This window comes from Semicossyphus pulcher, unplaced genomic scaffold, assembly GCF_022749685.1.
Source record: "Semicossyphus pulcher isolate SPU_LCO1_2020_fin unplaced genomic scaffold, fSemPul1.0.p SCAF_7, whole genome shotgun sequence".
NCBI lineage: Eukaryota > Metazoa > Chordata > Actinopteri > Labriformes > Labridae > Semicossyphus > Semicossyphus pulcher.
In genome coordinates, this window is record NW_027211748.1 from 32,814,195 (window position 1) to 32,839,410 (window position 25,216).

Consider the following 25,216-nt stretch of genomic DNA (forward strand, 5'->3'; position numbering starts at 1 on the left):
ATTTATTTTTAATACTGTTGATCGAAACAAGTATTAATCTGTCAGAAGATGTGTCAGTTACTTTCCTGACCCTGGACGAGTCATTAGTTTCTGTGAACAAATGTTTTATATGGAAGACTTTTAAGCATCAAAACAACAAATTTCCTTGATTCACTTCCTGTTTTTAATGTCACATTGCAGATAAAAAGTGGACCCAAGAATAGCACGTGAATAATCTCCACCTGCAGAGAGAGCGAGACCCGGCGGCTGAATTCAACGTTTTATTCAGAGCAGTCTGTGTGTCGTCTCTTAAAGCCCCGCCCCCTGCACACACTCACACACTCTCTCTCTCTCACACACACACACACACCCCTCCCCCTCCTATCAGCAAGTCTCTCTCTCGCGCTGATAATCCGTTTCTCTCTCGGTGATCATGGCGGAAATTAAAACGGGAATCTTCGCTAAAAACGTGCAGAAACGACTGAACCGCGCGCAGGAGAAGGTAAGAGCTGAGGCTGAAGAGGATGATGTGCTGATGATTGTGTTGATGTGATGGAGGACGAAGGCGGTGACGGTGGAGGAGGACGGGGGGATGTAGCTGGTTAGTGGCTGCAGGCCTGTTTATCTGTTCCGTTTAGTTTAACCTCTTTCCGGTATTTCCGGAGTTATTATTAATATTATTATTTGTGTAACACATACATCCAGGCAGAGTGATCTCATAATATTTACGTAAAAAGCAGCAAGTATTAAAATCATCAGAACTGACGGCGGATTAGCGTCGACTGTAACGCCTCGTAATGACGTCACACGTGAGGTGAAATATGTCCGGCACGTTTTTGACGTTTTAAATCAATTAAGATGAAGAAGAGTTTTCCTGCGCCAAGGTCGGCAGAAGGGGAGGCGGGGATGCCCTCCGTCTGCGGCGTGATGACGTCACTTCTACCTGCACGTTATTAATAGGAGTCTGCCAGATGCATATATAGTATACAGTATGGTATACTGTATATACATTATATGTATATATGAACAGTATAGATATACATACAACACATTTCTATTGGATTGAGGTCTGGACTTTGACTAGGCCAATCCAGAGTATGAATCCTCTTTCTTTTAAGCCATTCCTTGGTAGTTTTGCAGGAATACTTCGGGTCATTGTCTTGTTGCATAACCCCATTGTCGTCCCATCTTCAACTCCCTGACTGATTGCAGAAGATTCTGATCAAGAATTTGTTGATATGCTTGAGAATTCATGTTTCCCTGGATAATATGGAGTCTTCCAGGTCCGGAGGCAGAGAAGCAGCCCCAGACCTTCACATTTCCACCACCACGCTTCACTGTTGGGAGGAGGTTCTTTTCTTGGTACGCAGTGTTGGCTTTTCTCCAAACATGGCGGTTTTGATTCTATTTTGGACTCATCTGTCCAGAGAATGTACTTCCTGAAGACCTCTGGTTTGTCCAAGTGCTTTCTGGCAAAGTTGAAACAGGCAGCTTTGGTTTTTTTTGAGAGCAGAGGCGTCCTTCTAGCAACCCTCCCATGAATGTCATGTCAATTTTCGTCTGATAGTAGACGCATTTACATTTACCCCAGATGCTGCCAGAGGGGTCTGCAACTCTCTAGAGGTGATGTGTGGGTTGGCCTGATTATTTTTCTGGTGCTTCTTGAGGCTAGTTTTGATGGGTGTCGACTTCTAGGCAGAGTTGCGGTCATGTTGAATGCCCTCCATTTGTAAATGATTTGTCTTACAGTGGATGGATGGAGCTGGAATCTTTTGGAGATGGTCTTATAGCTTTCCCCAGACTGATGGGCTGTCACTACCTTCTTCCTGATGTCCTCGGATATCTCCTCTCCTTTAGTCATTGTTGATCTGTGTGGGTACTCCTTGGCATGACCGTGGTTTGGTTGGTTTCCTCTCTGTTTTAATTAACGTTGTCCAACCCCTTTCCAAATTATGTCTCATTTGATTGGTCTGCTTAATTGATTAATTAAGCACACAAATGAATTAATCTGTTACCTACTTGACTTCACCACTGCAACTGGGGGTTCACTTATTTTTGCACATACGCTTTTTTGGCTACTCACACAATCCCCTCTGTACACACACCTGCAATTGATAAACATATACAAAAAAACTGGTGATGATAAAATAAGGAAATCGTGGTAAAACAGCAGAAAACTCTAAACTGCTCAAGGGGTTGACATACTTTCAAGCAGCATTGTATATATATATATAGATAGATTTTCTTTTTTTTTCATACACATATACCAACGTGTATACCTGGTTTAAAATATTGTGTACAAACACAGTCTGTTCAGACCAATGACTGTATATATAGATGGACAACGCGTCTCCATCTGCTCTCATTGTATGTAATTGATGCCAAAATAGCCCCTGTGATAGGCGCTGCCATCTTGCGATGGTGATGTCATTTGGAGCCAGAGACTGCGCAGAAGAGATCGGAGGGTGGAGCCGCCGTAGCCCCTTCCGCTAACCCAAACACACACTTAACTTACCAAAAAAAACCAGCAAGGATCCCGCACGCCGGCGTGTTTAACAGCAGAACAGCTTCTTGTGTTGGTCTGAGGTTAAAGTTCACAGGTATGGAAACTTCAATGACTGTAGTGATTGTTTTTTTTATGTTTCCACTCGCGGATCGTCCTCCGCTCTTCTCACCCAGAACTGATTGGCTGCAGGAGCCGAATTTGACATGACCTGGTTCTGACAGTGAGGACTGTCTGTGGTGCTGAAACATGACCTTGTTCTGATAATGATGACTGTCCATGGTGCTGAAATATGACCTGGTTCTGACAGAGGAGTGGGGACTGTCCGTGGTGCTGAAACATGACTTGGTTCTGACAGAGGAGTGGGGACTGTCTGTGGTCCTGAAACATGACCTGGTTCTGACAGTGAGGACTGTCCATGGTCCTGAACCGTGACCTGATTTTGACAGTGAGAACTGTCCGTGGTCCTGAACCGTGACCTGGTTCTGACAGTGAGGACTGTCCGTGGTGCTGAAACATGACCAGGTTCTGATAGTGAGGACTGTCCCTGGTGCTGAAACATGACCTGGTTCTGACAGTGAGGACTGTCTGTGGTGCTGAAACATGACCTTGTTCTGATAGTGATGACTGTCCATGGTGCTGAAATATGACCTGGTTCTGACAGAGGAGAGGGGACTGTCCATGGTGCTGAAACATGACTTGGTTCTGACAGAGGAGTGGGGACTGTCCGTGGTCCTGAAACATGACCTGGTTCTGACAGTGAGGACTGTCCGTGGTCCTGAACCGTGACCTGATTTTGACAGTGAGAACTGTCCGTGGTCCTGAACCGTGACCTGGTTCTTACAGTGAGGACTGTCCGTGGTGCTGAAACATGACCAGGTTCTGATAGTGAGGACTGTCCCTGGTGCTGAAACATGACCTGGTTCTGACAGTGAGGACTGTCCGTGGTCCTGAAACATGACCTGGTTCTGACAATGAGGACTGTCCGTGGTGCTGAAACATGACCTGGTTCTGACAATGAGGACTGTCCGTATTGCTGAAACATGACCTGGTTCTGACAATGAGGACTGTCCATGGTGCTGAAACATGACCTGGTTCTTACAGTGAGGACTGTCCGTGGTGCTGAAACATGACCTGGTTCTGACAATGAGGACTGTCCGTATTGCTGAAACATGACCTTGTTCTGTACAAACACGTTATAAACACATTCACAGCTCTGGAAGCAGCTGGAAATTGTGAAGTACTTTCATTAGTAATTACCATAAACTTAGTGAAATGCACACTGATGATGTTTGGGTACAAAGTTGTCTACATAACTGAAAACCTTCAAGAATATTTTCATGTCAACAGTTATATATATAATATATATAATATAAAATAATGAATCTGTATCATTTGATGATTTCTCAGGTGCTGCAGAAACTCGGGAAAGCAGATGAGACCAAAGATGAGCAGTTTGAACAGGTTGTCATCAACTTCAGGAGGCAAGAGGTGAGACTATCACGTCAACTACACAGTTCAGATCTTTATTGTCCCACAACAGGAAATCATTGTTCACAACGGGTCTCCCTCCCCGGTCTAGTACTTTACTTTTTGTAAATTGTCTTGAGTTAACTTTGGTTATGATCTGGCGCTATACAAATATTATTTAATTGAAATTTGACAACAAAGACGAACACATGTAAAGTCTCCAACTTCATGCGCATTATTGTGGAGAATGATGCATATTGCACACTAAGGGCCCCCACTAAGTCAATCATCAGGTAAGTTTAAGTCAATGTTCAGGTAGGTGTAGTCATTTTAGGTTACTTTTAGTCAGAGTTTAGTGTCAGTCAGAGTTTAGTCAGTTTAAAGTTATTGAGCTCCTCCTCGTAAGTGTGGTTCAGTTCATCTTTGACCTGCCTGATCCAGACTGCAGTCTTACTTGTTGAAGAGAATGGTAACTGTCACATTCATCCATACACACTCACATTCAACCAATTCTTGCCCAAGGACACTTTGACATGTAGACTGCAGGAGCTGGGGATTGAACCACCAACCTTCTGATTGGGAGACCACTAACTCTTGCATTATGCCACAGCCGCCCCATAAACAAAAAGACCCAAAACTATTCTGAAGGAAACAGGAAGCCAGCATGTTTCTCCAAAGTAAACAAGTGATGTGGAATATTTTCCTGTTTGAGTATGTGTGTTTTTAACCTGCACTGTGTGTGTTGTGTCAGTCTGAAGGCTCTCGGCTGCAGAGGGAAATGAAGGCATACATGTCTGCGATAAAAGGTAACAAAGAGTCTGAATATCATTCATCATATACTGAATATAACCTTTATTTTGTTAACAGTGTCTAAATAGAAATGGTAACTGGAATGTACTTATATAATGCTTTTCTAGTCTTCTGACCACTCAAAGCTGCTTTTACACTACAGGTCACATTCACCCATTCACACACACATTCACACACAGATGGCAAAGGCCTAAGTGCCAATCCCCAATCAGATCTATCCCCATTCATACCCGATGGCTATGCCACCAAGAGCAATTTGGGGTTCAATGTCTTAAGGACACTTAAACATGTGACTTTAGCAGTCAGGGGTCGAACCACCAACCTTCCGATTGAGAGACGACCGACTCTACCACTGAGCCACAGCCGGCCCAAGTCATCATATACTGGATATAACCTTTATTTTGTTAACAGAGTCTTAATACAAGTCATCATTAACTGGATATACTATAAAACTTCAAATAAAAACCAATCCCAGTTAAACACTGAGTCCCTTTTAATAGCCGGTCGTGGCTTAATTCTCAGTGTGACTCAATTAGAAGCCTGTATACATTAATGTTTATTTGGTTGTCTGACCAGTGGAGTTTTTTTACTTTTACTCAAACGCCACACATCACATTTACTGGTCGCAGTGGTAAGAGTCAGACCTGAAATCTGTCAGATGTCAAGTTTGCAGAACAGAGATCAGGAGAAGCAGCAGTGAGACACTTCTGCATTGATCCCAAGAGAGTGACAGGAAAACCTTTGTCTGAGACAGGTGGTAAAAGGCCAGTATGCGTAGTGACGGGTAAACGATCCGCACTTATATGTGTGCTTGGAACCGCAGCATGTGAGCACGGCAGCTCAGAGTCTCTGTCAGTTGATCAGGATGAAGGATAAAAAAATGTACACCACAGTGAGTGACAGGAGGGTCGGGGAGGACTCTGCTGCTTGTGCTGCTTTAGAGATGATAATGACGTCTGAAATAACGATGATAACCAATTCGTTTTCTCTGTCTCTCAAGCAAATTTTTAAAGTGTACCATGTGTGTTAAACAACAAACAAAACATATGCTGATATGCTTTGACAGCTTCACATGTCTGCATAGCACGAGGTCATTATTTTAACAGGGGTCTCCTCTTAGTGATTTGCAATTGATATGTTAGTTGAAAGCCTTATTTTGTATAAAGGTAAACATTCCTAGTTGTAATCAACATTTTCATAGTTTTTCCATCTTTGCTGTCCAAGAATTTTGTACAAAAATAATTAAAGTCTTATAGAGTCGTATAGACGCTTGTCCCTAATAAAGGCAGGATTTTTGGCCCATTCTGTGAAGTATTTGCTATACACTCACCGGCCACTTCATTAGGTACACCTGTACGATCTAATGCAGCTCAATCCAACAGCGCTGCCGTGGATCCTTTAATGAAGTTTAGTTTTTGTTGACTTTTGTTTTGTTGACAGTCTGAAGGGTGTAAATGTTTATGTTTATTACTGAGGCCACAGTTAAAGCTGCTATCGTACTGAACTACATTATACTGAGATGTGTCTCTAATCTTTTGTCCTCCCTAGTTACATACATGAGGGGGCCAGAGAATTAGGAACACCTCTGAATATAATGCAGCTCAGTGCAGCTGCACCACCAGTGATGAAGCTGAAATCTCACTGAACACCTCTGTGGCAGAGAAGAGGCTGCACATTACAGGCAACATGACAGCAGATCTGATGGCTGAGCTGGTGTGTTGGATTACATTAGATTGTTCAGGTGTACCTAAAGAAGTGGCCCGTGGGTGTATATCATGTCTGTGTCCTTTCAAAACACATGACAAAAATTAAAGGTAACCATGACAACCTCATCAGCTGATTGTGTTTTGGTCTTGCAGGGATGCAGCAGGCCTCCATCAATCTCACTCAGTCTCTACATGAAGTCTACGAACCTGATTGGCACGGAAAGGACGACGTCATGGTCATCGGGAAGGTCAGGGTCAGATTTTACAAACGCATAGGTAGACACACATATGTAGAAAACACATATGTAGAAAACACACACAAGTAGAAAACACATATGTAGAAAACACATATGTAGAAAACACACACAAGTAGAAAACACATATGTAGAAAACACATATGTAGAAAACACACACAGGTAGAAAACACACACAGGTAGAAAACACACACAGGTAGAGAACACACACAGGTAGAAAACACACAGGTAGAGAACACACACAGGTAGTGAACACACACAGGTAGAAAACACACAGGTAGAGAACACACACAGGTAGTGAACACACACAGGTAGAAAACACACAGGTAGAGAACACACACAGGTAGAAAACACACACAGGTAGAAAACACACAGGTAGAGAACACACACAGGTAGAAAACACACAGGTAGAGAACACACACAGGTAGAAAACACACACAGGTAGAAAACACACAGGTAGAGAACACACACAGGTAGAAAACACACAGGTAGAGAACACACATAGGTAGAACACATAAAGGTAGAACACACACAGGTAGAAAACACACAGGTAGAAAACACACACAGGTAGAAAACACACAGGTAGAGAACACACATAGGTAGAGAACACACACAGGTAGAACACATAAAGGTAGAACACACACAGGTAGAAAACACACAGGTAGAAAACACACACAGGTAGAAAACACACAGGTAGAGAACACACATAGGTAGAGAACACACACAGGTAGAAAACACACAGGTAGAGAACACACATAGGTAGAGAACACACACAGGTAGAAAACACACAGGTAGAGAACACAGATAGGTAGAACACACACAGGTAGAACACACACAGGTAGAAAACACATATGTAGAAAACACACACAGGTAGAACACACACAGGTAGAAAACACATATGTAGAAAACACACACAGGTAGAAAACACACAGGTAGAACACACACAGGTAGAAAACACACAGGTAGAGAACACACACAGGTAGAAAACACACAGGTAGAACACACACAGGTAGAGAACACATAGGTAGAAAACACATAGGTAGAAAACACACACAGGTAGAAAACACACAGGTAGAGAACACATAGGTAGAAAACACACAGGTAGAACACACATAGGTAGAAAACACACAGGTAGAGAACACACACAGGTAGAAAACACACAGGTAGAACACACACAGGTAGAGAACACATAGGTAGAAAACACATAGGTAGAAAACACACACAGGTAGAAAACACACAGGTAGAGAACACACATAGGTAGAGAACACACACAGGTAGAAAACACACAGGTAGAACACACACAGGTAGAAAACACACAGGTAGAAAACACACAGGTAGAACACACACAGGTAGAGAACACACACAGGTAGAAAACACACAGGTAGAGAACACATAGGTAGAGAACACATAGGTAGAAAACACACAGGTAGAACACACATAGGTAGAGAACACATAGGTAGAAAACACACAGGTAGAACACACACAGGTAGAGAACACACACAGGTAGAAAACACACAGGTAGAGAACACACACAGGTAGAAAACACACAGGTAGAGAACACACACAGGTAGAAAACACACAGGTAGAACACACACAGGTAGAGAACACACAGGTAGAGAACACACATAGGTAGAGAACACACACAGGTAGAGAACACACACAGGTAGAAAACACACAGGTAGAAAACACACAGGTAGAACACACACAGGTAGAAAACACATAGGTAGAAAACACATAGGTAGAGAACACATAGGTAGAAAACACACAGGTAGAACACACATAGGTAGAGAACACATAGGTAGAAAACACACAGGTAGAACACACACAGGTAGAGAACACACACAGGTAGAAAACACACAGGTAGAGAACACACACAGGTAGAAAACACACAGGTAGAGAACACACACAGGTAGAAAACACACAGGTAGAACACACACAGGTAGAGAACACACAGGTAGAGAACACACATAGGTAGAGAACACACACAGGTAGAGAACACACACAGGTAGAGAACACACACAGGTAGAAAACACACATAGGTAGAAAACACACAGGTAGAGAACACACACAGGTAGAAAACACACAGGTAGAGAACACACATAGGTAGAACACGTAAAGGTAGAACACACACAGGTAGAAAACACACAGGTAGAACACACACAGGTAGAAAACACACACAGGTAGAAAACACATAGGTAGAAAACACATAGGTACCTGTGTCCAGGGGTCCGTGTCAGAAAGCGGGTTCAGTGAAACCCCGGGTTTGTTAACCCTGAAATGAGGGAAACCTCGGGTTTGCCGTTTCAGAAAGAGAGGTAATTTCAACTCTGACTTGGTTACTATGGTAACTGTGTCTGTGAACCTCACCTGGTCAGGAGCAGTTTTTTTTTCAAGAAACTCAGAGATTCGCTCTGTCTCCTCCCTCTAGGCTATCACAATTCAGTTTAATCAAACAGGATTCAGGTGAGAGGACATGCTGTATGTGAAGTCAGCATCATGTTAGGGATAAAGCTAATGCACATTAAAACAGCCACTGAATGATGTTTAATTAGTTTAATATTGAAAATCTGACTGAAGTGAGGTTCAGCCATGAGCCTGTTCTGCCTGAGCCGCACCTTTGAATGATGTTCTGGTGTTTTATTTTTAAATGCTTCCATGTACGTTTTTCTCCTAAATTAATACAAATGTTAGCTTCTCTTCCAGCTGTGAATAAACATTGAATAAACAGACCAGTTCAAACGTATGCGTTCCCTCGAGCAGCAGTTTCTTCCCACGCCACTTCTCTCTCTTCTGCAGCTGCAGCCGTGTTTGTCATGAGTTTCTAGTTTAGTTATGTTTTTGTCTTGTATTTCGGTGTTCAGTTATTATTTCTTGATTTACCTTGTCACTTTGTCCCTTGTCGTGAGTTTTCATCGTTTAGTTTTGTATTAAGTTTATTCTGTGTTCTTGTCAGTGTTTAGTCTTGTTTAGTTAAGTATTTCACTTGTGTCTCTTTGGTTAGATCATTTCCTGTTTTACTTTGTCACCTTGTCTCTCGTATTGGTCCACTTCCTGCCTTTGTGTTTCCCGCTTGTTTGATTATGTGCCCTGCCCTGATTGTTTTCACCTGCCCCTTGATTGTCTCACCTGTGTCTGATTAGCCTCACCTCCTAAGTTTATTTAGTCTTTGTGCTCCCCTGTCTCGCGGCTGGTTCATTCTGTCACAGTTCATTGTTCACAAAATGTTGAGGATGCAGGGTAAGTCAAACCACAGTCCAGGGTTAGACAGCTTTGTTGAACCTCCTTTCTGAAACAGACCCCAGGTGTGTAAGTGACATGCAGGTAGCTTAACATGGTTTGTGAATTTTAAATATTGAACTTGAAAACTTCTCATGTTGTGAGTTTAAATGTTAGCTTCAACATTAGCATGTCGGCTAATGTTAGTGTTTATCACAGACTGATATTTGATGGTTGTTATTTAGTGACATCATTTCAAAGTAACTTTTTTAACTGCTGACATGCCAGGTGTCAGGTGCCCCTAACCTTTTGATCCGTTGTTATGACAACATTGGTATATATCCTGCAGGACTGTGATGCATTGTGGGAAGACTTCCACAACAAACTGGTGGACTCGACACTTCTGAACCTGGACGCATACCTGCAACAGTTTCCAGACCTCAAAGTAACAAACAGTTTGTCTTCAAATTAAAGAATCTTTCGTGTTGACGACTGTTCAGCTGAAGAATGAAACTTTGATCTTTCAGACGCGAGTCGCCAAAAGAAGCCGCAAACTGATCGACTTCGACAGCGCGCGCCATCACGTCGAAACGCTGCAGCTGTCAGGGATGAAGAGCGACCGCAAGATGATGAAGGTGACTCCGTTTTATTTATATGATGAAGATCAACAGCACAGGTTACATGTGTCCAGGTGTTAGAAGTCACCTGTAAAGGTGTTGTACAAGATAAGATGGGATAATCCTGTCTTGATCCCCAGAGGGGAAATTCAAACAGAAAGTAATTACAGTATAAAAATAAGAATAGATAAAATTAATAAAATAAAATAAGAGGTTTATACAGCTGTTATGCAAGTAGGAGTAAGTGACTTAAAGTGTTATGTTATTATACAATCAACACTTAGCAGGACAGATAATACAGTATATTATGAGGTCTAAGGTATAACATATGGTACAATATAAGGTGCAGTATAAAAGTGGCAATAAATACAGTATGGCATATTACAGTATGTACTGTATATCTATATAATGTAGTATGATATAGAATATTAAGTGAGACGTAAAAATGTAATATAAAGGTACAATTGCAATAATATAGTATAACATAATGTAGTGTATTATAATACACAGTATGTGGTATCAGTGATAATAATATACTTATAATAATAATGTAATAATGTATAGTACAGCAGTAAAGACAAAATATCTGATGTAATATGGTGTTGTATGGTACAGTTTATATATAGTTTATATAGAATAATATGAATATATACATATAGAAAACTAGAATATAATATACTATATAATAACAGTAACAGTAATAATAATATAATGCAGTGCAGAATAATATGGAGGTGAATAGTAAGAACAGTTTAGTATATGACATATAACTATAGTGAGTATATAACTAAATCAGACCAGCAGAGAGTCACTGAAGAGTGAAGGTGATGAGTCACTATCTGTTGGGGGCTGTTCAGCAGAATGACTGTAGCCTCCACTGTTGTTGTACAGTCTGATGGCCGTGGGCACAAAGGAGCGCCTGAAGCGCTCAGTTCTGCACCTGGGTGGGATGAGGCGCTGGCTGAATGTGCTGCCCATCTGCCACAGCTCATCATGGAGAGGGTGAGAGGGGTTGTCCAAGATGGCTTTAAGCTTGTCCCTCATCCTCCTCTCAGCCACTGACTCCACAGTGTCCAGTTCAAGCCCGACCACAGAGCGGGCCTTCCTCACCAGCTTGTTGAGTCTGTTAGTGTCACCAGCCTTGATGCCACCCCACCAGCACACCACAACAAAGAACAGTGTGCTGGCCACAACAGACTGATGGAAGGCCTTCAGGAGCCTGCTGCAAACACTGAAGGACCTGAGTCCTCTCAGGAAGAGCAGCCTGCTCTGTCCCTTCCTGAAGAGGGCGTCAGTGTTGTGAGACCAGTCCAGTCTGGTGTTGATTTGGACCCCAAGCTGCTTGTATGAGTCCACCCTCTCCACTTCCTCTCCCTGGATGATGAGTGGGGCAGGGGACCTCCTGTTCCTCTGGTAGTCCACCACCAGCTCCTTGGCCTTGCTGATGTTGAGCTTCAAGTGGTTGCTGTTGCACCATGCGATGAAGCTCTCTATCAGTCCTCTGTACTCCTCCTCCTCGTCATCATCGGTGATGCATCCAACAATGGAGGAGTCGTCAGAAAACCTTTAGAAGTGGCAGGAACCAGAGTTGAACCGGAAGTCTGAGGTGTAGAGAGTGAAGAGGAATGGTACCAGAACAGTTCCATGAGGTACGCCGGTGTTACTTGTCACTGCCTCAGAGGCACAGCCATCCACTCTGACATACTGTGGCCGGCCAGTGAGGTAGTCCAGTATCCAGGCTGTGGTGTCAGGGTGCAGTTGCATCGCCAGCAGCTTGTCCCTTAGAAGGCAGGGCTGGATGTTGTGAAAGCACTGGAGAAGTCAAAGAACACGACTCTCACAGTGCTTCCTGCTTCTCCAGGTGAAAAAGGAACTTGTGGGTCAGGAAGATGAGGGCATCCTCCACACCAATGTGCGGCTGGTATGCAAACTGCAGCGGGTCCAGGGAAGCAGTTAGCAGTGTCCTCAGGTGCTGGAGAACCAGCCTCTCAAATGTCTTCATAACATGTGACGTGAGTGCCACAGGTCTGTAGTCATTAGACCACTGGGACGTCCTTTCTTTGGTACTGGGACGATGCAGGAGGTCTTCCACAGATGGGGCACCATCGTTAACCTTAAGGAGAGATTGAAGAGGTGCTGAAATACTCGAAATACTGCGAGCTGCCCAGCACACACCTTGAGGACCTTGGGGCTGATGTTGTCTGGCCCACTGGCTTTGTTGGTGCGGAGTCTGGAGAGCTCTCTTTCTGCCTGGCTGAAAGTATGAGTGGGACAGGGGGAGGGGGAGGTATGTAGGGAATTGTCTGTTGTATGAACGTCATGTTGCTAACTTGTTTATCTGCAGGCTGAAGATGAGCTCAGAAAGGCTCAGAAAGTGTTCGATGAGCTGAACGTTGGGCTGCAGGATGAACTGCCGACTCTGTGGGACGGGTAAGGCAGCTCAAATGAACACCAGTCTGGTCACATGACAGAACACACACTCAACACTCAACATTCAATACACACTGTAGAGTGAAAAGACCTGATCTCAGGCTATGCCTCTTAAAGATGATGAAGGTCAGTCATTCAGAAAAAGGAGTTTATCAGTGTGTGGGTGTGTTTATCTGTGTGTATCAGTGTTTGTGTGTGTGTGTGTGTGTGTGTGTGTGTGTATCTGTGTTTGATAATGTACACGGCGGCCCAGTTTTGCTGATGTTGCTTCTGTCGGAACGTGTTCGGTTGAAGAATGTGTGGCGCTTCAGAGGGGAGATTCAAGAAAGAGTTTGTTAAACAATGTTTGAATAAAAAAACACAATGACACACAATCAATAAGATCCGCCCTCTCTGCAGCCGGGTTGACTTCTACATCAGCACGTTTAAGAGCGTGACGAATCTGGAGGCAAAGTTTCACCGTGAAATCTCTCTGGTGAGTTTCTATCAGTCTTTGTTTTTGCAACATGAAGATAAACTAAAAACAAAAGTTTTTAAAGATGTTTGAATAGTAAACAGAGGAACATTCAGACTTCAGCTGTGTGACCAATTAGAGTAAAGCACTCCGTGACATCACATGTTACCAGGAAACAGTTGTTCATTGCAGAAAGATGAAAGTTCATGTCACCAACAGGTTTGCAGGCAGCTGTATGAAGTGATGACACAACTGGCTGAGCAGCACTCTGACAAAATGTTCACCATCCAAGGAGCCCCGAGGTCAGCTCCATGTTCACTGTGGGAGAACTTCAACATGTTATTTAACTCACTGAGTTCATTTCTTGAATGTTTTCATCATCGCTTAGGTCGTTCTGATGACGTGAGGTTGTTTGATGTTTGATGTCAGGACAGGACAGATGTCAGGTGTTTTATTGTTTTCTGACTGAAAATTCAGGTTTTAAATAATAATAATTTGAGTGTTTTAAATATTTCAATGTTTTCTTGAAATCATAAACCGGTTTCTGAGATTCATTGACTCAGGTTTTTCTTCACCTTTTCATGAACATTAAGTTTTTATTCGTTTGTTCATTAACATCTTACGTCACCACTTAATTACATCACAATAAAACACCTATGACACAGGTGTGACTAACATCAATCAGAAGACGTCCATGTTATAATCTGATTTCTGTCCCTCAGTGATTCAGGTCCTCTGCGACTCGCCAGAACCCCGTCACCTCCGGAAGATGAGAGTCCACCTGACAGTCCAGAAGCCAGCTCCAATCATATGCTCCGCCCTGTTTCACCTGGACCACCCCGACCCAAATCCCCAACACAGGTATATCCAATCCTTAACTGATCCAGATTCTTTCACCAGGTACATTGTACGCTGTCTGGATCCACAACAGGTAGACCTCATCCTAACCAGATTAGAATCGTCCTCACAGATCAAAGTAGATCTTATATTAACTGGATCCAGATCCACTTTGCTGGCAAAGGTAATCCTTAATCCAGTACCAGTGAGAGTAGATGTTGTACATCTAGTCTTAACTGAATCCAGATCTGCACTACAGGTAGATCTGACAATGTTTCATGAAGTAATGAAGGATATTGGTGATTGATAGTGATTGAGATATTAGTGATTGACAGTAACTTCCTGTGACTGTTTTTCTTTGCTGCATTTGTCTGTCACCTGGTGAGTGAACACGTAACACCAGTTACTTCATGTGTCTGTGTGACTGTATATACATATATATGTATATATAAAATGTATTGATCTGATGGTTATTGATCAGAACATTAACAAGAATAATAATAATAATTACATTTACATTAATGCTTATAAAATTTAGCAGAAATAAACACAAGTTTATTTACAGTCACTGTGATTGTGTGTTACTGTGTGTGTTACTGAGTGTGTGTGTGTGTATTTGTGTGTTAAATCACTTTGAGATAAGATAATCCTTTTGGGGAAATTTGGGATGTTTTGAGACGTTCAGACAAACAAACTGATTTTGTCATAAATGAACTTTCTGAAGCAGCGAGTGTTTTGTTGATTTAAACTGTTTCAATCAGCGGTTTTCAAAGTGTGAGGCGAGTCTCACCTGGGGGTGCGCCAGGGATTCCAGGGGAGGTGCAGCATGAGAAAAAATAAACCAGAAAAATATCTGTAAGCACCGGGTAACTACAGAAAGAGAGGTCACGTTTTCAACATTGACAGTGATCAAAAGCAAGTACCATGAAGGCTGCAGGTGTAGGATGATCTGCGTTTATTCAGTGCATCCCACATCAAGCGCTTGTGATCATCATAGACGCAGGGTCCTATTGTTCACCTGGCACAAAGCAGTCATTGCTTTTCACTCAATGCAGTTTTCATTTTTTGGTCTTAAATGAGGTGTGGTCGGGCAAACAGGTGGCGCTTTGCGATCTGGAGGATGCAGAAAACGACTGCACCATAAGCTGCTCTAAAGTCTACAGTCTATGGCGCAGTCTGTCCCTGCTATTCAAAGAGCGCATTAGTAAGATTGGCATACATCAGCCAGTTCACAACACGCAAATCTTTGCTGACACAGTGAAATGAAGTTGTCTATGGGACAGAGGACTGTGGGACTGCAAGCTTCGGTTCCCCTCGTCTCCTCACATCACGACACTGCTTTCAGTCTGGTGCCAATCTGGTGAGGCCAAAAAACTTGGACGAGCTCACCGCTGCCTCAGGGATTCTCAGGGAGATTCTTGCTTGAGCCCCGCACGGGCCAAAAACAGCCAGAGACCGACGCCAAGCTCTCATCTCGCGTGCTCATTCTGATGTGTGCTCTCTCTAACACATGCAGAAACACACACACACTCACAAACGGAACTAAGAGGTAAAGTTATTGTAAACATCAAACTTAAAAACCTCTGGCAGTCCTGCCCACAGATATTAATACACTGTCCAGTGTCCGTTATGCACGCACTGGAGAATACAGCCATGTGATCGGGGGGTTGTTCTTTCAGGGGAGGCTCACTTTCCCACACTTTGAAAACCCCTGGTTTAAAGAATCTGAATCAGTCGCTCTCTGTTATTAAATCTCTGAGTCTTTTAAAAACACTTTATTTTTTATTGTAGCTTAAAAAGGGCCCCCCTGTGCCCCCCCCACCAAAGGTCACACCTACCAAGGAGGTGGCCGAGGAGCAGATCATCGACCTGTTTGGAGGAGAATTCTTACCGGCTCCTTCGCCATCACAGGTATCTAGAGTTCTCTCAGATTTACTGAAACAATCAGACACACCTGTGTGTTGTGTCCACACCTGCTTTATGTTCACTTGTTTTTTTACAGCCCAACGAACGACCTGGAGAATCTCTGCTGGACCTCGACTTTGATGCTTTTCAGCCCGATGAAAGTGTTTCACCAATACCACAGGTGTCTCACCTTTACCTGTTTGATCCCGAATGTACCAACCAACCAAGTAGAGTCTAATAATAACGATAATAATTTAAAAACCTTTAAACAGTATCTGTAGACTGAACCATCCACTTGCTCCAATTAAACACACATTCTCAGGTAGACAGGTGACTGTTCAACTGACAGTAGACAGGTCATATGTTGATTTAATATCATGATGTCACAGATTTAGTTTTTTTTATCTCTTTGAAAACTAAAACAGAAGGGAAAAGATCACTGATATAAATATAAAACTTATTGATATTCTATTATTGATATTATTGTGTTAATATGAATGTGTTAATATCTAGACATGTTGGTTTAAACAGTGTGCTCTTTCAGACAGCCGTGCCGTGGGACATGTGGTCGGTGAGTAATTTTTCTTTATTGTTTGAAGATTCTTTGTGTTTATAAATTTCAGTCTAAATTTCAAACTGAGATTTTCTCTTAAACGCAGCGTGTCTACACGTGAAAAATGAATGTGAAGTTATTTTACACATTAAAACTTCCTCTAAATAAAGGAGGAAAACGGCTGAAATAAAAAAAATTAACTTTGATCACTTTTTGTTTTTATTTTGAAGGCCAACGCTCAAACCGCTCAGCCTGTGAGTACATACATTCACACAGTACACAATACGCACAATAAAATACATACATACGTGTGTATATATATATACACACACAACTATATGTGTGTGTGTGTATAATCACCGGCCACTTCATTAGGTACACCTGTACGATCTAATGCAGCTCAATCCAACAGCGCTGCCGTGGATCCTTTAATGAAGTTTAGTTTTTGTTGACTTTTGTTTTGTTGACAGTCTGAAGGGTGTAAATGTTTATGTTTATTACTGAGGCCACAGTTAAAGCTGCTGTCGTACTGAACTACATTATACTGAGATGTGTCTCTAATCTTTTGTCCTCCCTAGTTACATACATGAGGGGGCCAGAGAATTATGAACACTTCTGAATATAATGCAGCTCAGTGCAGCTGCACCACCAGTGATGAAGCTGAAATCTCACTGAATGAACACCTTGATGACAGCTTAGAAAAAAACATAAAAGCAAATGTTATGGCTGAGCTGGTGTATTGGATTACATTAGATTTTTCAGTGTATGTATATATGTGTGTGGGTGTGTTTGTGTATATATATATATATATATACAGTACTGTGCAAGAGTTTAAGGCAGGTGTGAAAAATGCTGTAAACTAAGAATTCTTTCAAAAATATAAATAATAATTGTTTATTTTGATCAATTTACAAAACGATCAGTGAGCGAACAAAAGAAAACCTAAATCAAATCAATATCTGGTGTTACTACTACATCATCAGTTCTTACAGGTACACCTGCACACAGTCAGGGATGTTGTAGGATTATAGTCAGGTGTATGATCAACCAATTATACCAGACAGGTGCTAATGATCATCAGTGACACATGTAGGTTGAAACACAGTCATTAAGTGAAACAGAAACAGCTGTGTAGGAGGCTTAAAACTGGCTGAGGAACAGCCAAACTCTGCTACCAAGGTGAGGCTGTGGAAGACAGTTTCATGTCACAGGTCAGACACCATGGCAAGACTGAGCACAGCAACAAGACACAAGGTAGTTATACTGCATCAGCAAGGTCTCTCCCAGACAAAGATGTCAAAGCTCACTGGGGTTTCAAGATGTGCTGTTCAAGCTCTTTGGAAGAAGCACAAAGAAACGGGCGACGTTGAGGATCGTCGACGCAGTGGTCGGCCGAGGAAACTTAGTGCAGCAGGTGAAAAACACATCGAGCTTATTTCCCTTCCAAATGGGAAGATGTCCAGCAGAGCCATCAGCTCAGAACTGGCAGAAACCAGTGGGACCCAGGTACACCCATCTACTGTCCGGAGGAGTCTGGCCACAAGTGGTCTTCATGGAAGAGCTGCAGCAAAAAGCCTCCGACATGGAAACAAGGCCGAGCAACTCAACGATGCTCAAACACATAGGAACTGGGCAGCAGAGAAATGGCAGCAGGTGCTCTGGACTGAAGAGTCAGAATGTGAAATATTTGGCTGCAGCAGAAGGCAGTTTGTCTGCCGAAGGGCTGGAGAGCGCTACGATAATGAGTGTCTGCAGGCAGCAGTGAAGCATGCTGGAGGTTCCTTCAAGTTTGGGGCTGCATTTCTGCAAATGGAGTCGGAGATTTGGTCAGGATTAATGGTGTCCTCAATGCTGAGAAATACAGGCAGATACTTATCCATCATGCACTACCATCAGGGAGGCGTATGATTGGCCCCACATGTATTCTGCAGCAGGACAACGACCCCAAACATACAGTCAATGTCATTAAGAACTATCTTCAGCGTGAAGAAGAACAAGAAGTCCTGGAGCTGATGGTATGGCCCCCACAGAGCCCTGATCTCAACATCATGGAGTCTGTCTGGGATGACATGAAGAGACAGAAGGATCTGAGGAAGCCTACATCCACAGAAGATCTGTGGTTAGTTCTCCAACATGTTTGGAATAACCTACCAGCCGAGTTCCTTCAGAAACTGTGTGCAAGTGTACCGAGAAGAACTGATGCTGTTTAGAAGGCAAATATTGATCTGATTTAGATTTCTCTTCTGTTCATTCACTGCATTTTGTTTATTGATGAAAATAAACTATTAACACACATATATATATATATATATATATGTACACACACACACACACACACAGGGTTCAGCCATAACCTTATGACCACTGACAGGTGAAATACATTGATTATCTTGTTACAATGGCACCGGCGACTTTGACAGGGGCCAAATCGTAATGGCTAGGTGACTGGGTCAGAGCATCTCCAAAACTGCAGCTCTTGTGGGGTGTTCCCGTCTGCAGTGGTCAGTTCCTACCAGAAGTGGTCCAAGGAAGGAAAACCATTGAACCTGTGGTCATAATGTTATGGCTCATCGGTGTAAATCTGCGAGGAGTGATTAGGTCGGAGCCTCAACACCAAACACAAGCTATGATCTGTTGCTGCAATAAACATTTCAAACTATCACAAACGTGAATTGTCTGACTGAAATATATTTTGTGATGTTGGACATGAGAGCCATGACAAAAGAAGTCTATTAAAAATATATAAATCGAATATTTATGACCTCAAACCATACAAAACCTTTAAGTTAATAACTTCCTCATACCAACTTAAAATAAATAATTGATTATTATTAGAAACCCTCGACAGAAATTTCAGTCTTCAGTCAAAGGAATCAGACCAAACAATACAATTTCATGTTTAAAGATCACAAAATATTCAGTCACACACAATACACACACTGCAGCAGTTACACACAATTACCCCATACTCACAGTTACACAGGGCAACACACTGTTACACAGTTAGACACAGTTACACTGTTACACACTACTACTACACACTGTTACACTGTTATATAGTTACACTGTTACACACGGTTACACACTCTTACAAACTATTACACACAATTACACAGTTACACTATTACACACTGTTATACGCTGTTACACATATAACACAGGGTTACACAGGCAGTTTTCACTGGTTCCATGATGCCCATATTCATTCTGTGATATATCAGACTGTTGGGACATTTTGCACAAAGATACCGTCATGTTTGCAAACACCTGTTTTTTTTTTACATTTTTAAATATGAACAGGTTGAGGATGAAATCATGAAACATGAAGAAAACATTCAATCTATGTGCAGTGATGAGGAGACAGTAACCTTCCTCACATTAATACATCTAACTAACTGGTCATTATAACCTCAACTGTTTAATAATGACAACTGAGCCAAAAATTTGCAACAGCTACTAAATATTTTGTTGAATTACACTCGTTCATGCACATTTGATTTGACTGTTTTTCTGAAACAATGGTTTAATTTTGCATTGTTCTTGCAGAGAAACCTTGCTACTGCCAGACTATATGTTTGTCTTTAATATGCAAGTTTGTACTGTGAATTATCTTAAAACATTTGTAAGACTTTAATGCAGGTGTTGAAGAAACCGCGCTGCAAAAGAAGTCTGGATTTCCCCAGAATTCACTATGAGCTTTTGTTTGGCAGAATCTGAAACACGCCTCTGATTCTTAAATCGGTGAAGCTTTGTTCAACAAGTCCCTTGATTCATACATCATCCACTTCAACAGTGTCTTTAAAAACACACTCCCTGAAGAGTGTGTGTGTGTGTGTGTAAAGGGGGTATCAAACTTTAACCCATTCCCTGCCTTTTCCAAGCAGGCTGCAGATGCTGGTTTCGTTGCCAACTGGTCGGCTGACTTTGGTTCATTATCACCAAATGGAGACGCTGCTTCACGGGCCGAGGGCTCTGATGCAAGGCTGGAGGGGGCTCAGGGCGGGGCTCAGGGAGGGGTTCAGGGTCTGGATCAGGGCTGGCACCAGGCAGCAGGCTGGCAGCCTGGTGGAAACACAATTACACCTTCTCAGGACAGTGAGGCTTTATTAGCAACTGATGTAGAGGCAGTCAGAGGTGAAGAAGATAAGGTGGGGAAAGTAGATTCAGGAGGAGAAAGCACAGTGCAGGAAGAACGCAGGAAGTCCACCCCAGGACTTATTTTCACCAACGAGTTTGGTCAACAGATTGAGGACAGTACAGAGGACAGAAGAGACAAGTGGTCCAGGTCCCCAGATGGCTCCGGGTCTGAATATGAAACTGCTGAGGAGTGGGGGGATGGTGGTCAGGGGGGAGGCTGGGCAAGTGCCGATGATGAACTTTCATATGAAGATCATCCCCTAGTAAACATGTCAGAGAGGTGGGCAGGTGGAGGTGAGGGTGCAGCTGCAAAGAGCGACTGTCCAGCTAAAGAACAACAAAATCCTCTCACATCAGCTGACATAGACCATTCTGAAAATGATATGACACAGGGAGGAGGTGCGTTTGATTCTGATCCCTTTACTGAAACACAGGGCGGAGGTGCGTTTGATTCTGATCCCTTTACTGAAACACAGGGCGGAGGTGCGTTTGATTCTGATCCCTTTACTGAAACACAGGGAGGAGGTGCGTTTGATTCTGATCCCTTTACTGAAACACAGGGAGGAGGTGCGTTTGATTCAGATCCCTTTACTGAAACACAGGGCGGAGGTGCGTTTGATTCTGATCCCTTTACTGAAACACAGGGCGGAGGTGCGTTTGATTCTGATCCCTTTACTGAAACACAGGGCGGAGGTGCGTTTGATTCTGATCCCTTTACTGAAACACAGGGAGGAGGTGCGTTTGATTCTGATCCCTTTACTGAAACACAGGGCGGAGGTGCGTTTGATTCTGATCCCTTTACTGAAACACAGGGCGGAGGTGCGTTTGATTCTGATCCCTTTACTGAAACACAGGGCGGAGGTGCGTTTGATTCTGATCCCTTTACTGAAACACAGGGCGGAGGTGCGTTTGATTCTGATCCCTTTACTGAAACACAGGGAGGAGGTGCGTTTGATTCTGATCCCTTTACTGAAACACAGGGCGGAGGTGCGTTTGATTCTGATCCCTTTACTGAAACACAGGGCGGAGGTGCGTTTGATTCTGATCCCTTTACTGAAACACAGGGAGGAGGTGCGTTTGTTTTTGATCCTTCAGCTGAAACACAGGGAGGAGGTGCGTTTGATTCTGATCCCTTTACTGAAACACAGGGAGGAGGTGCGTTTGTTTTTGATCCTTCAGCTGAAACACAGGGAGGAGGTGCGTTTGATTCAGATCCCTTTGCTGAAACACAGGGAGGAGGTGCGTTTGATTCTGACCCTTCAGCTGAAACACAGGGAGGAGGTGCGTTTGATTCAGATCCCTTTGCTGAAGCACAGGGAGGAGGTGCGTTTGATTCAGATCCCTTTGCTGAAACACAGGGAGGAGGTGTGTTTGATTCAGATCCCTTTACTGAAACACAGGGAGGAGGTGCGTTTGTTTTTGATCCTTCAGCTGAAACACAGGGAGGAGGTGTGTTTGATTCAGATCCCTTTGCTGAAGCACAGGGCTGTGGTTTTAAATATGATCTATTTGCTGAGACCTCAGGAGAAGGTGGGGTTGTGGCCACTGGAGATGGAAAAGGAGGGTGGGATACAGACCCTTTTGCCCACAGTTTCCCAGCAGTCTCTCCAGGGACTGAGGGCGCTCCACTCAACACCACGTCCTGGCAGGAGGTTAATGACATCAGTGGCTTCTCCTCGTCTGTGTCCCAAGAAAACTCTGCGTTTTGTTCTGGAAGAGCCACAGAAAGAATTAAAGATGCAAATGTTTCCAGAATTCACAAAGAACCAGAAAATTCAGACATGTCTGAAGATGAGGCTGCAAACCGAAGATTTGGAAAGTTGTACCGAGAGCTAGATACAGAGAAGGAAGAGGTACATAACTTCCTCCCCTCTTCAATGTGCTAGTTTAGTGTAGATTAGACTAGAAATCAATGAACACCTCTTTCCTGTCCTCCACCCTTCTACAGATTGAAAAAACCAACATAGTGAAAATTGTCCTGAAACCTGGATCCCAGCCTGAGCTCCTCCTGCCTCTCCTTTTGCTTGCTTTGTCTTCCTGTTCATTCCATTCTTCAGTTCTCATCTTTACAATCATCTTAGACTCTTCTTCATGAAATGCTTCTAATACTGCTATGTATCTTTGCAATTTAATTTAGGCTACCGATGCATTTAATGGATTTTCCCAGGTAAGGTCCCAAACTTTACTTAAATTGTCCAGGTAAAAATGTGAAGTGTGTAGTTTGCAGAGATAATACATATTTTTCTTACAGATTGTTCAGACCTTGTTACGGTTCGAGGGCTTTAACAAAAAGGGAGAGAACCCAGATGCAGACAAAGCAGATATTTATTTAACGAAAGGCAAAATGATAAACAAAAAGGCTTACTGAGTTCAAGGGGTGCAGGCAAGCAAACTCCAACAGCAAAAGAGATCCAACAAAATGGGTAACAAATAATCCAAAGGAAAAGTACAACAGCAGATCAAAAAACACGGGGAGCCACGAGGAGCAAGGACAAAAGACACACGGAGCAAGACATGAAAGACAAAAGACGAACAGACAAAGAAACGGGAACACACAGACTAAATAAACTCGGGAGGTGAGGCTAATTGGGCACAGGTGAGACAATCAAGGGAGCAGGTGAAAACAATTAGGGCAGGGCACATAATCAAACAAGCGGGAAACACACAAAGGCAGGAAGTGGACCAACACGAGAGACAAGGTGACAAAGTAAAACAGGAAAATATATTAGAACCCTGAAATACAAACCAAAACCATAAACAAACTAGAGAACTAAATCATGACAGGAACACAGAATGAATAAAATTCAAAACTTACCATGATAACAGATCTGATTTCATCAGATTCAGGGACTTTTGATTTGACATACACTACCAGTCAAACGTTTGGCCACACTTTCCCATTCACTTGTATGAGAAAGTGTGTCCAAACGTTTGACTGGTAGTGTATATGAATGATTCCTTTACTGCTTAGCCTTCAAGCTGTCAGTTTCAGTCTTGGCAAAAATGTAATTCTCTAAAAATTTTTCAAAAATCTTTTTTTCTTTATTAATCTTTTTCTATCTTAATTTCAAAAGGCAACTGGACTTGATGGAAGTTCTTGAAAGCTTTTCACCTCTCATCCGGAGATAAGAAAAAAAACCCTTTGTTTCCCCATCCAAAAGGCCAGTTTTCTTTTGGGTGGCTTCGAATTACCATGACCTATAGGACTGAGAACCTTCACAGACATTTCATCTCAGTGCAGAACAAAGTAAAGACTCAATATGCAATTAAAGCCGCAAGCAGCGAAGAACGGCCCCTCACACCTGTGGCCACATTGGGGCGTGTCGCGGCCATGGGATGCTTGGCGCGTGCAGGGTGTGCATGAGCCACAGCATGTGCTGCAACCAGGGGCTGTGCACCAGTAGGAGGTGCCTGCAGCATGACCCTTATTCCTATGTAGATCTGTGCAGGCCGAGACTGTCATCATGCATGTGAAATTTTGAACACTGCATTTGAGAGTTACTACTGCCTCTTTCCACTAGGTGGCGCTAAGAGTATAAATGAAAAGGTATATGCAGATCGGTTCAGGGCAGTACCCTCATGAAACCTGTGAATTTTGGAGGAGATTGGACAATGTATATGGGAGTTGATACTGGCTCTCACCAGTGGGTGGCGCTATAGAATTGGTACAAAAAGGAGTGTGTAGAACTGTTCGGGATGGGATTCTTATCAAGCATATGAAATTTGGTGCAGAAATGATGAAGTACAGCCGAGTTATTAATGCCTAAATGTTATGGCAAGGCATCACGGTCAAGGTTATATTCGCCGCGCAGCCAGGGTCACGACCTCTGTTGAAACCTCATTGAGTTTTTTCACAAACCTTGATCAAGGTCTAAAGGCTTTCCTTTCCTTTCCCAGAAGTGTGAGGTTGATATGATTTACCACTTTGGAGGAGGGGCTTAAACATGTAATTTCCTGTTTCCAGTAGGGGGCGCTATGTCTGATGGGAATTTTTTTCATGCAGTTGTGTTCAGGCTGGGACTCTTATCATACATAAAAAATATGAAGAAGATTGAACACTGGCATTTAGCCAAAAAAACATCAAACTTTAACCCCCAGCCAAGGCCACGCCCTTTCACAAAAGCTCAAGCTTTTAATAACTTTTAATCTCCAATGTCTTGTCAATGCACTGACCGAGTTTGAAAAGTCTGGGATGAAGTCCCTTGGAGGAGTTCGTTAAAGTATGACCATGATGCAAAATGGCTGACTTCCTGTTGCCTTTTCACCATGACGTTAAGAGACTTTTTTTGGAGGTCTTGACATGGTAAATATGCACACCAATTTTGCGTACATGTAGGTGAAACGC

At 42.8% G+C, this 25,216-nt stretch overlaps 1 protein-coding gene across 2 annotated transcripts in view; it reads left to right on the top strand.

Annotated features, from left to right (window-relative positions):
- The first annotated feature begins 226 nt into the window (after positions 1–226).
- The window catches only part of amph (amphiphysin), a 36,350-nt gene continuing 11,360 nt past the window's right edge, over positions 227–25,216 (top strand). Inside the window, exons 1-15 of one of the 2 annotated variants that reach the window (XM_069684888.1) lie at positions 227–481; positions 3,893–3,973; positions 4,704–4,758; positions 6,622–6,716; positions 10,288–10,383; positions 10,466–10,573; positions 12,900–12,985; positions 13,385–13,460; positions 13,659–13,741; positions 14,162–14,300; positions 16,068–16,187; positions 16,279–16,362; positions 16,726–16,752; positions 16,965–16,988; positions 23,009–23,038. In XM_069684888.1, the coding sequence (XP_069540989.1) occupies positions 413–481; positions 3,893–3,973; positions 4,704–4,758; positions 6,622–6,716; positions 10,288–10,383; positions 10,466–10,573; positions 12,900–12,985; positions 13,385–13,460; positions 13,659–13,741; positions 14,162–14,300; positions 16,068–16,187; positions 16,279–16,362; positions 16,726–16,752; positions 16,965–16,988; positions 23,009–23,038 (1,173 nt within the window). In that variant the 5' untranslated portion in view covers positions 227–412. The remainder of the gene's footprint in view (positions 482–3,892; positions 3,974–4,703; positions 4,759–6,621; positions 6,717–10,287; positions 10,384–10,465; positions 10,574–12,899; positions 12,986–13,384; positions 13,461–13,658; positions 13,742–14,161; positions 14,301–16,067; positions 16,188–16,278; positions 16,363–16,725; positions 16,753–16,964; positions 16,989–23,008; positions 23,039–25,216) is intronic. The other variant, XM_069684889.1, reaches the window with a different exon arrangement.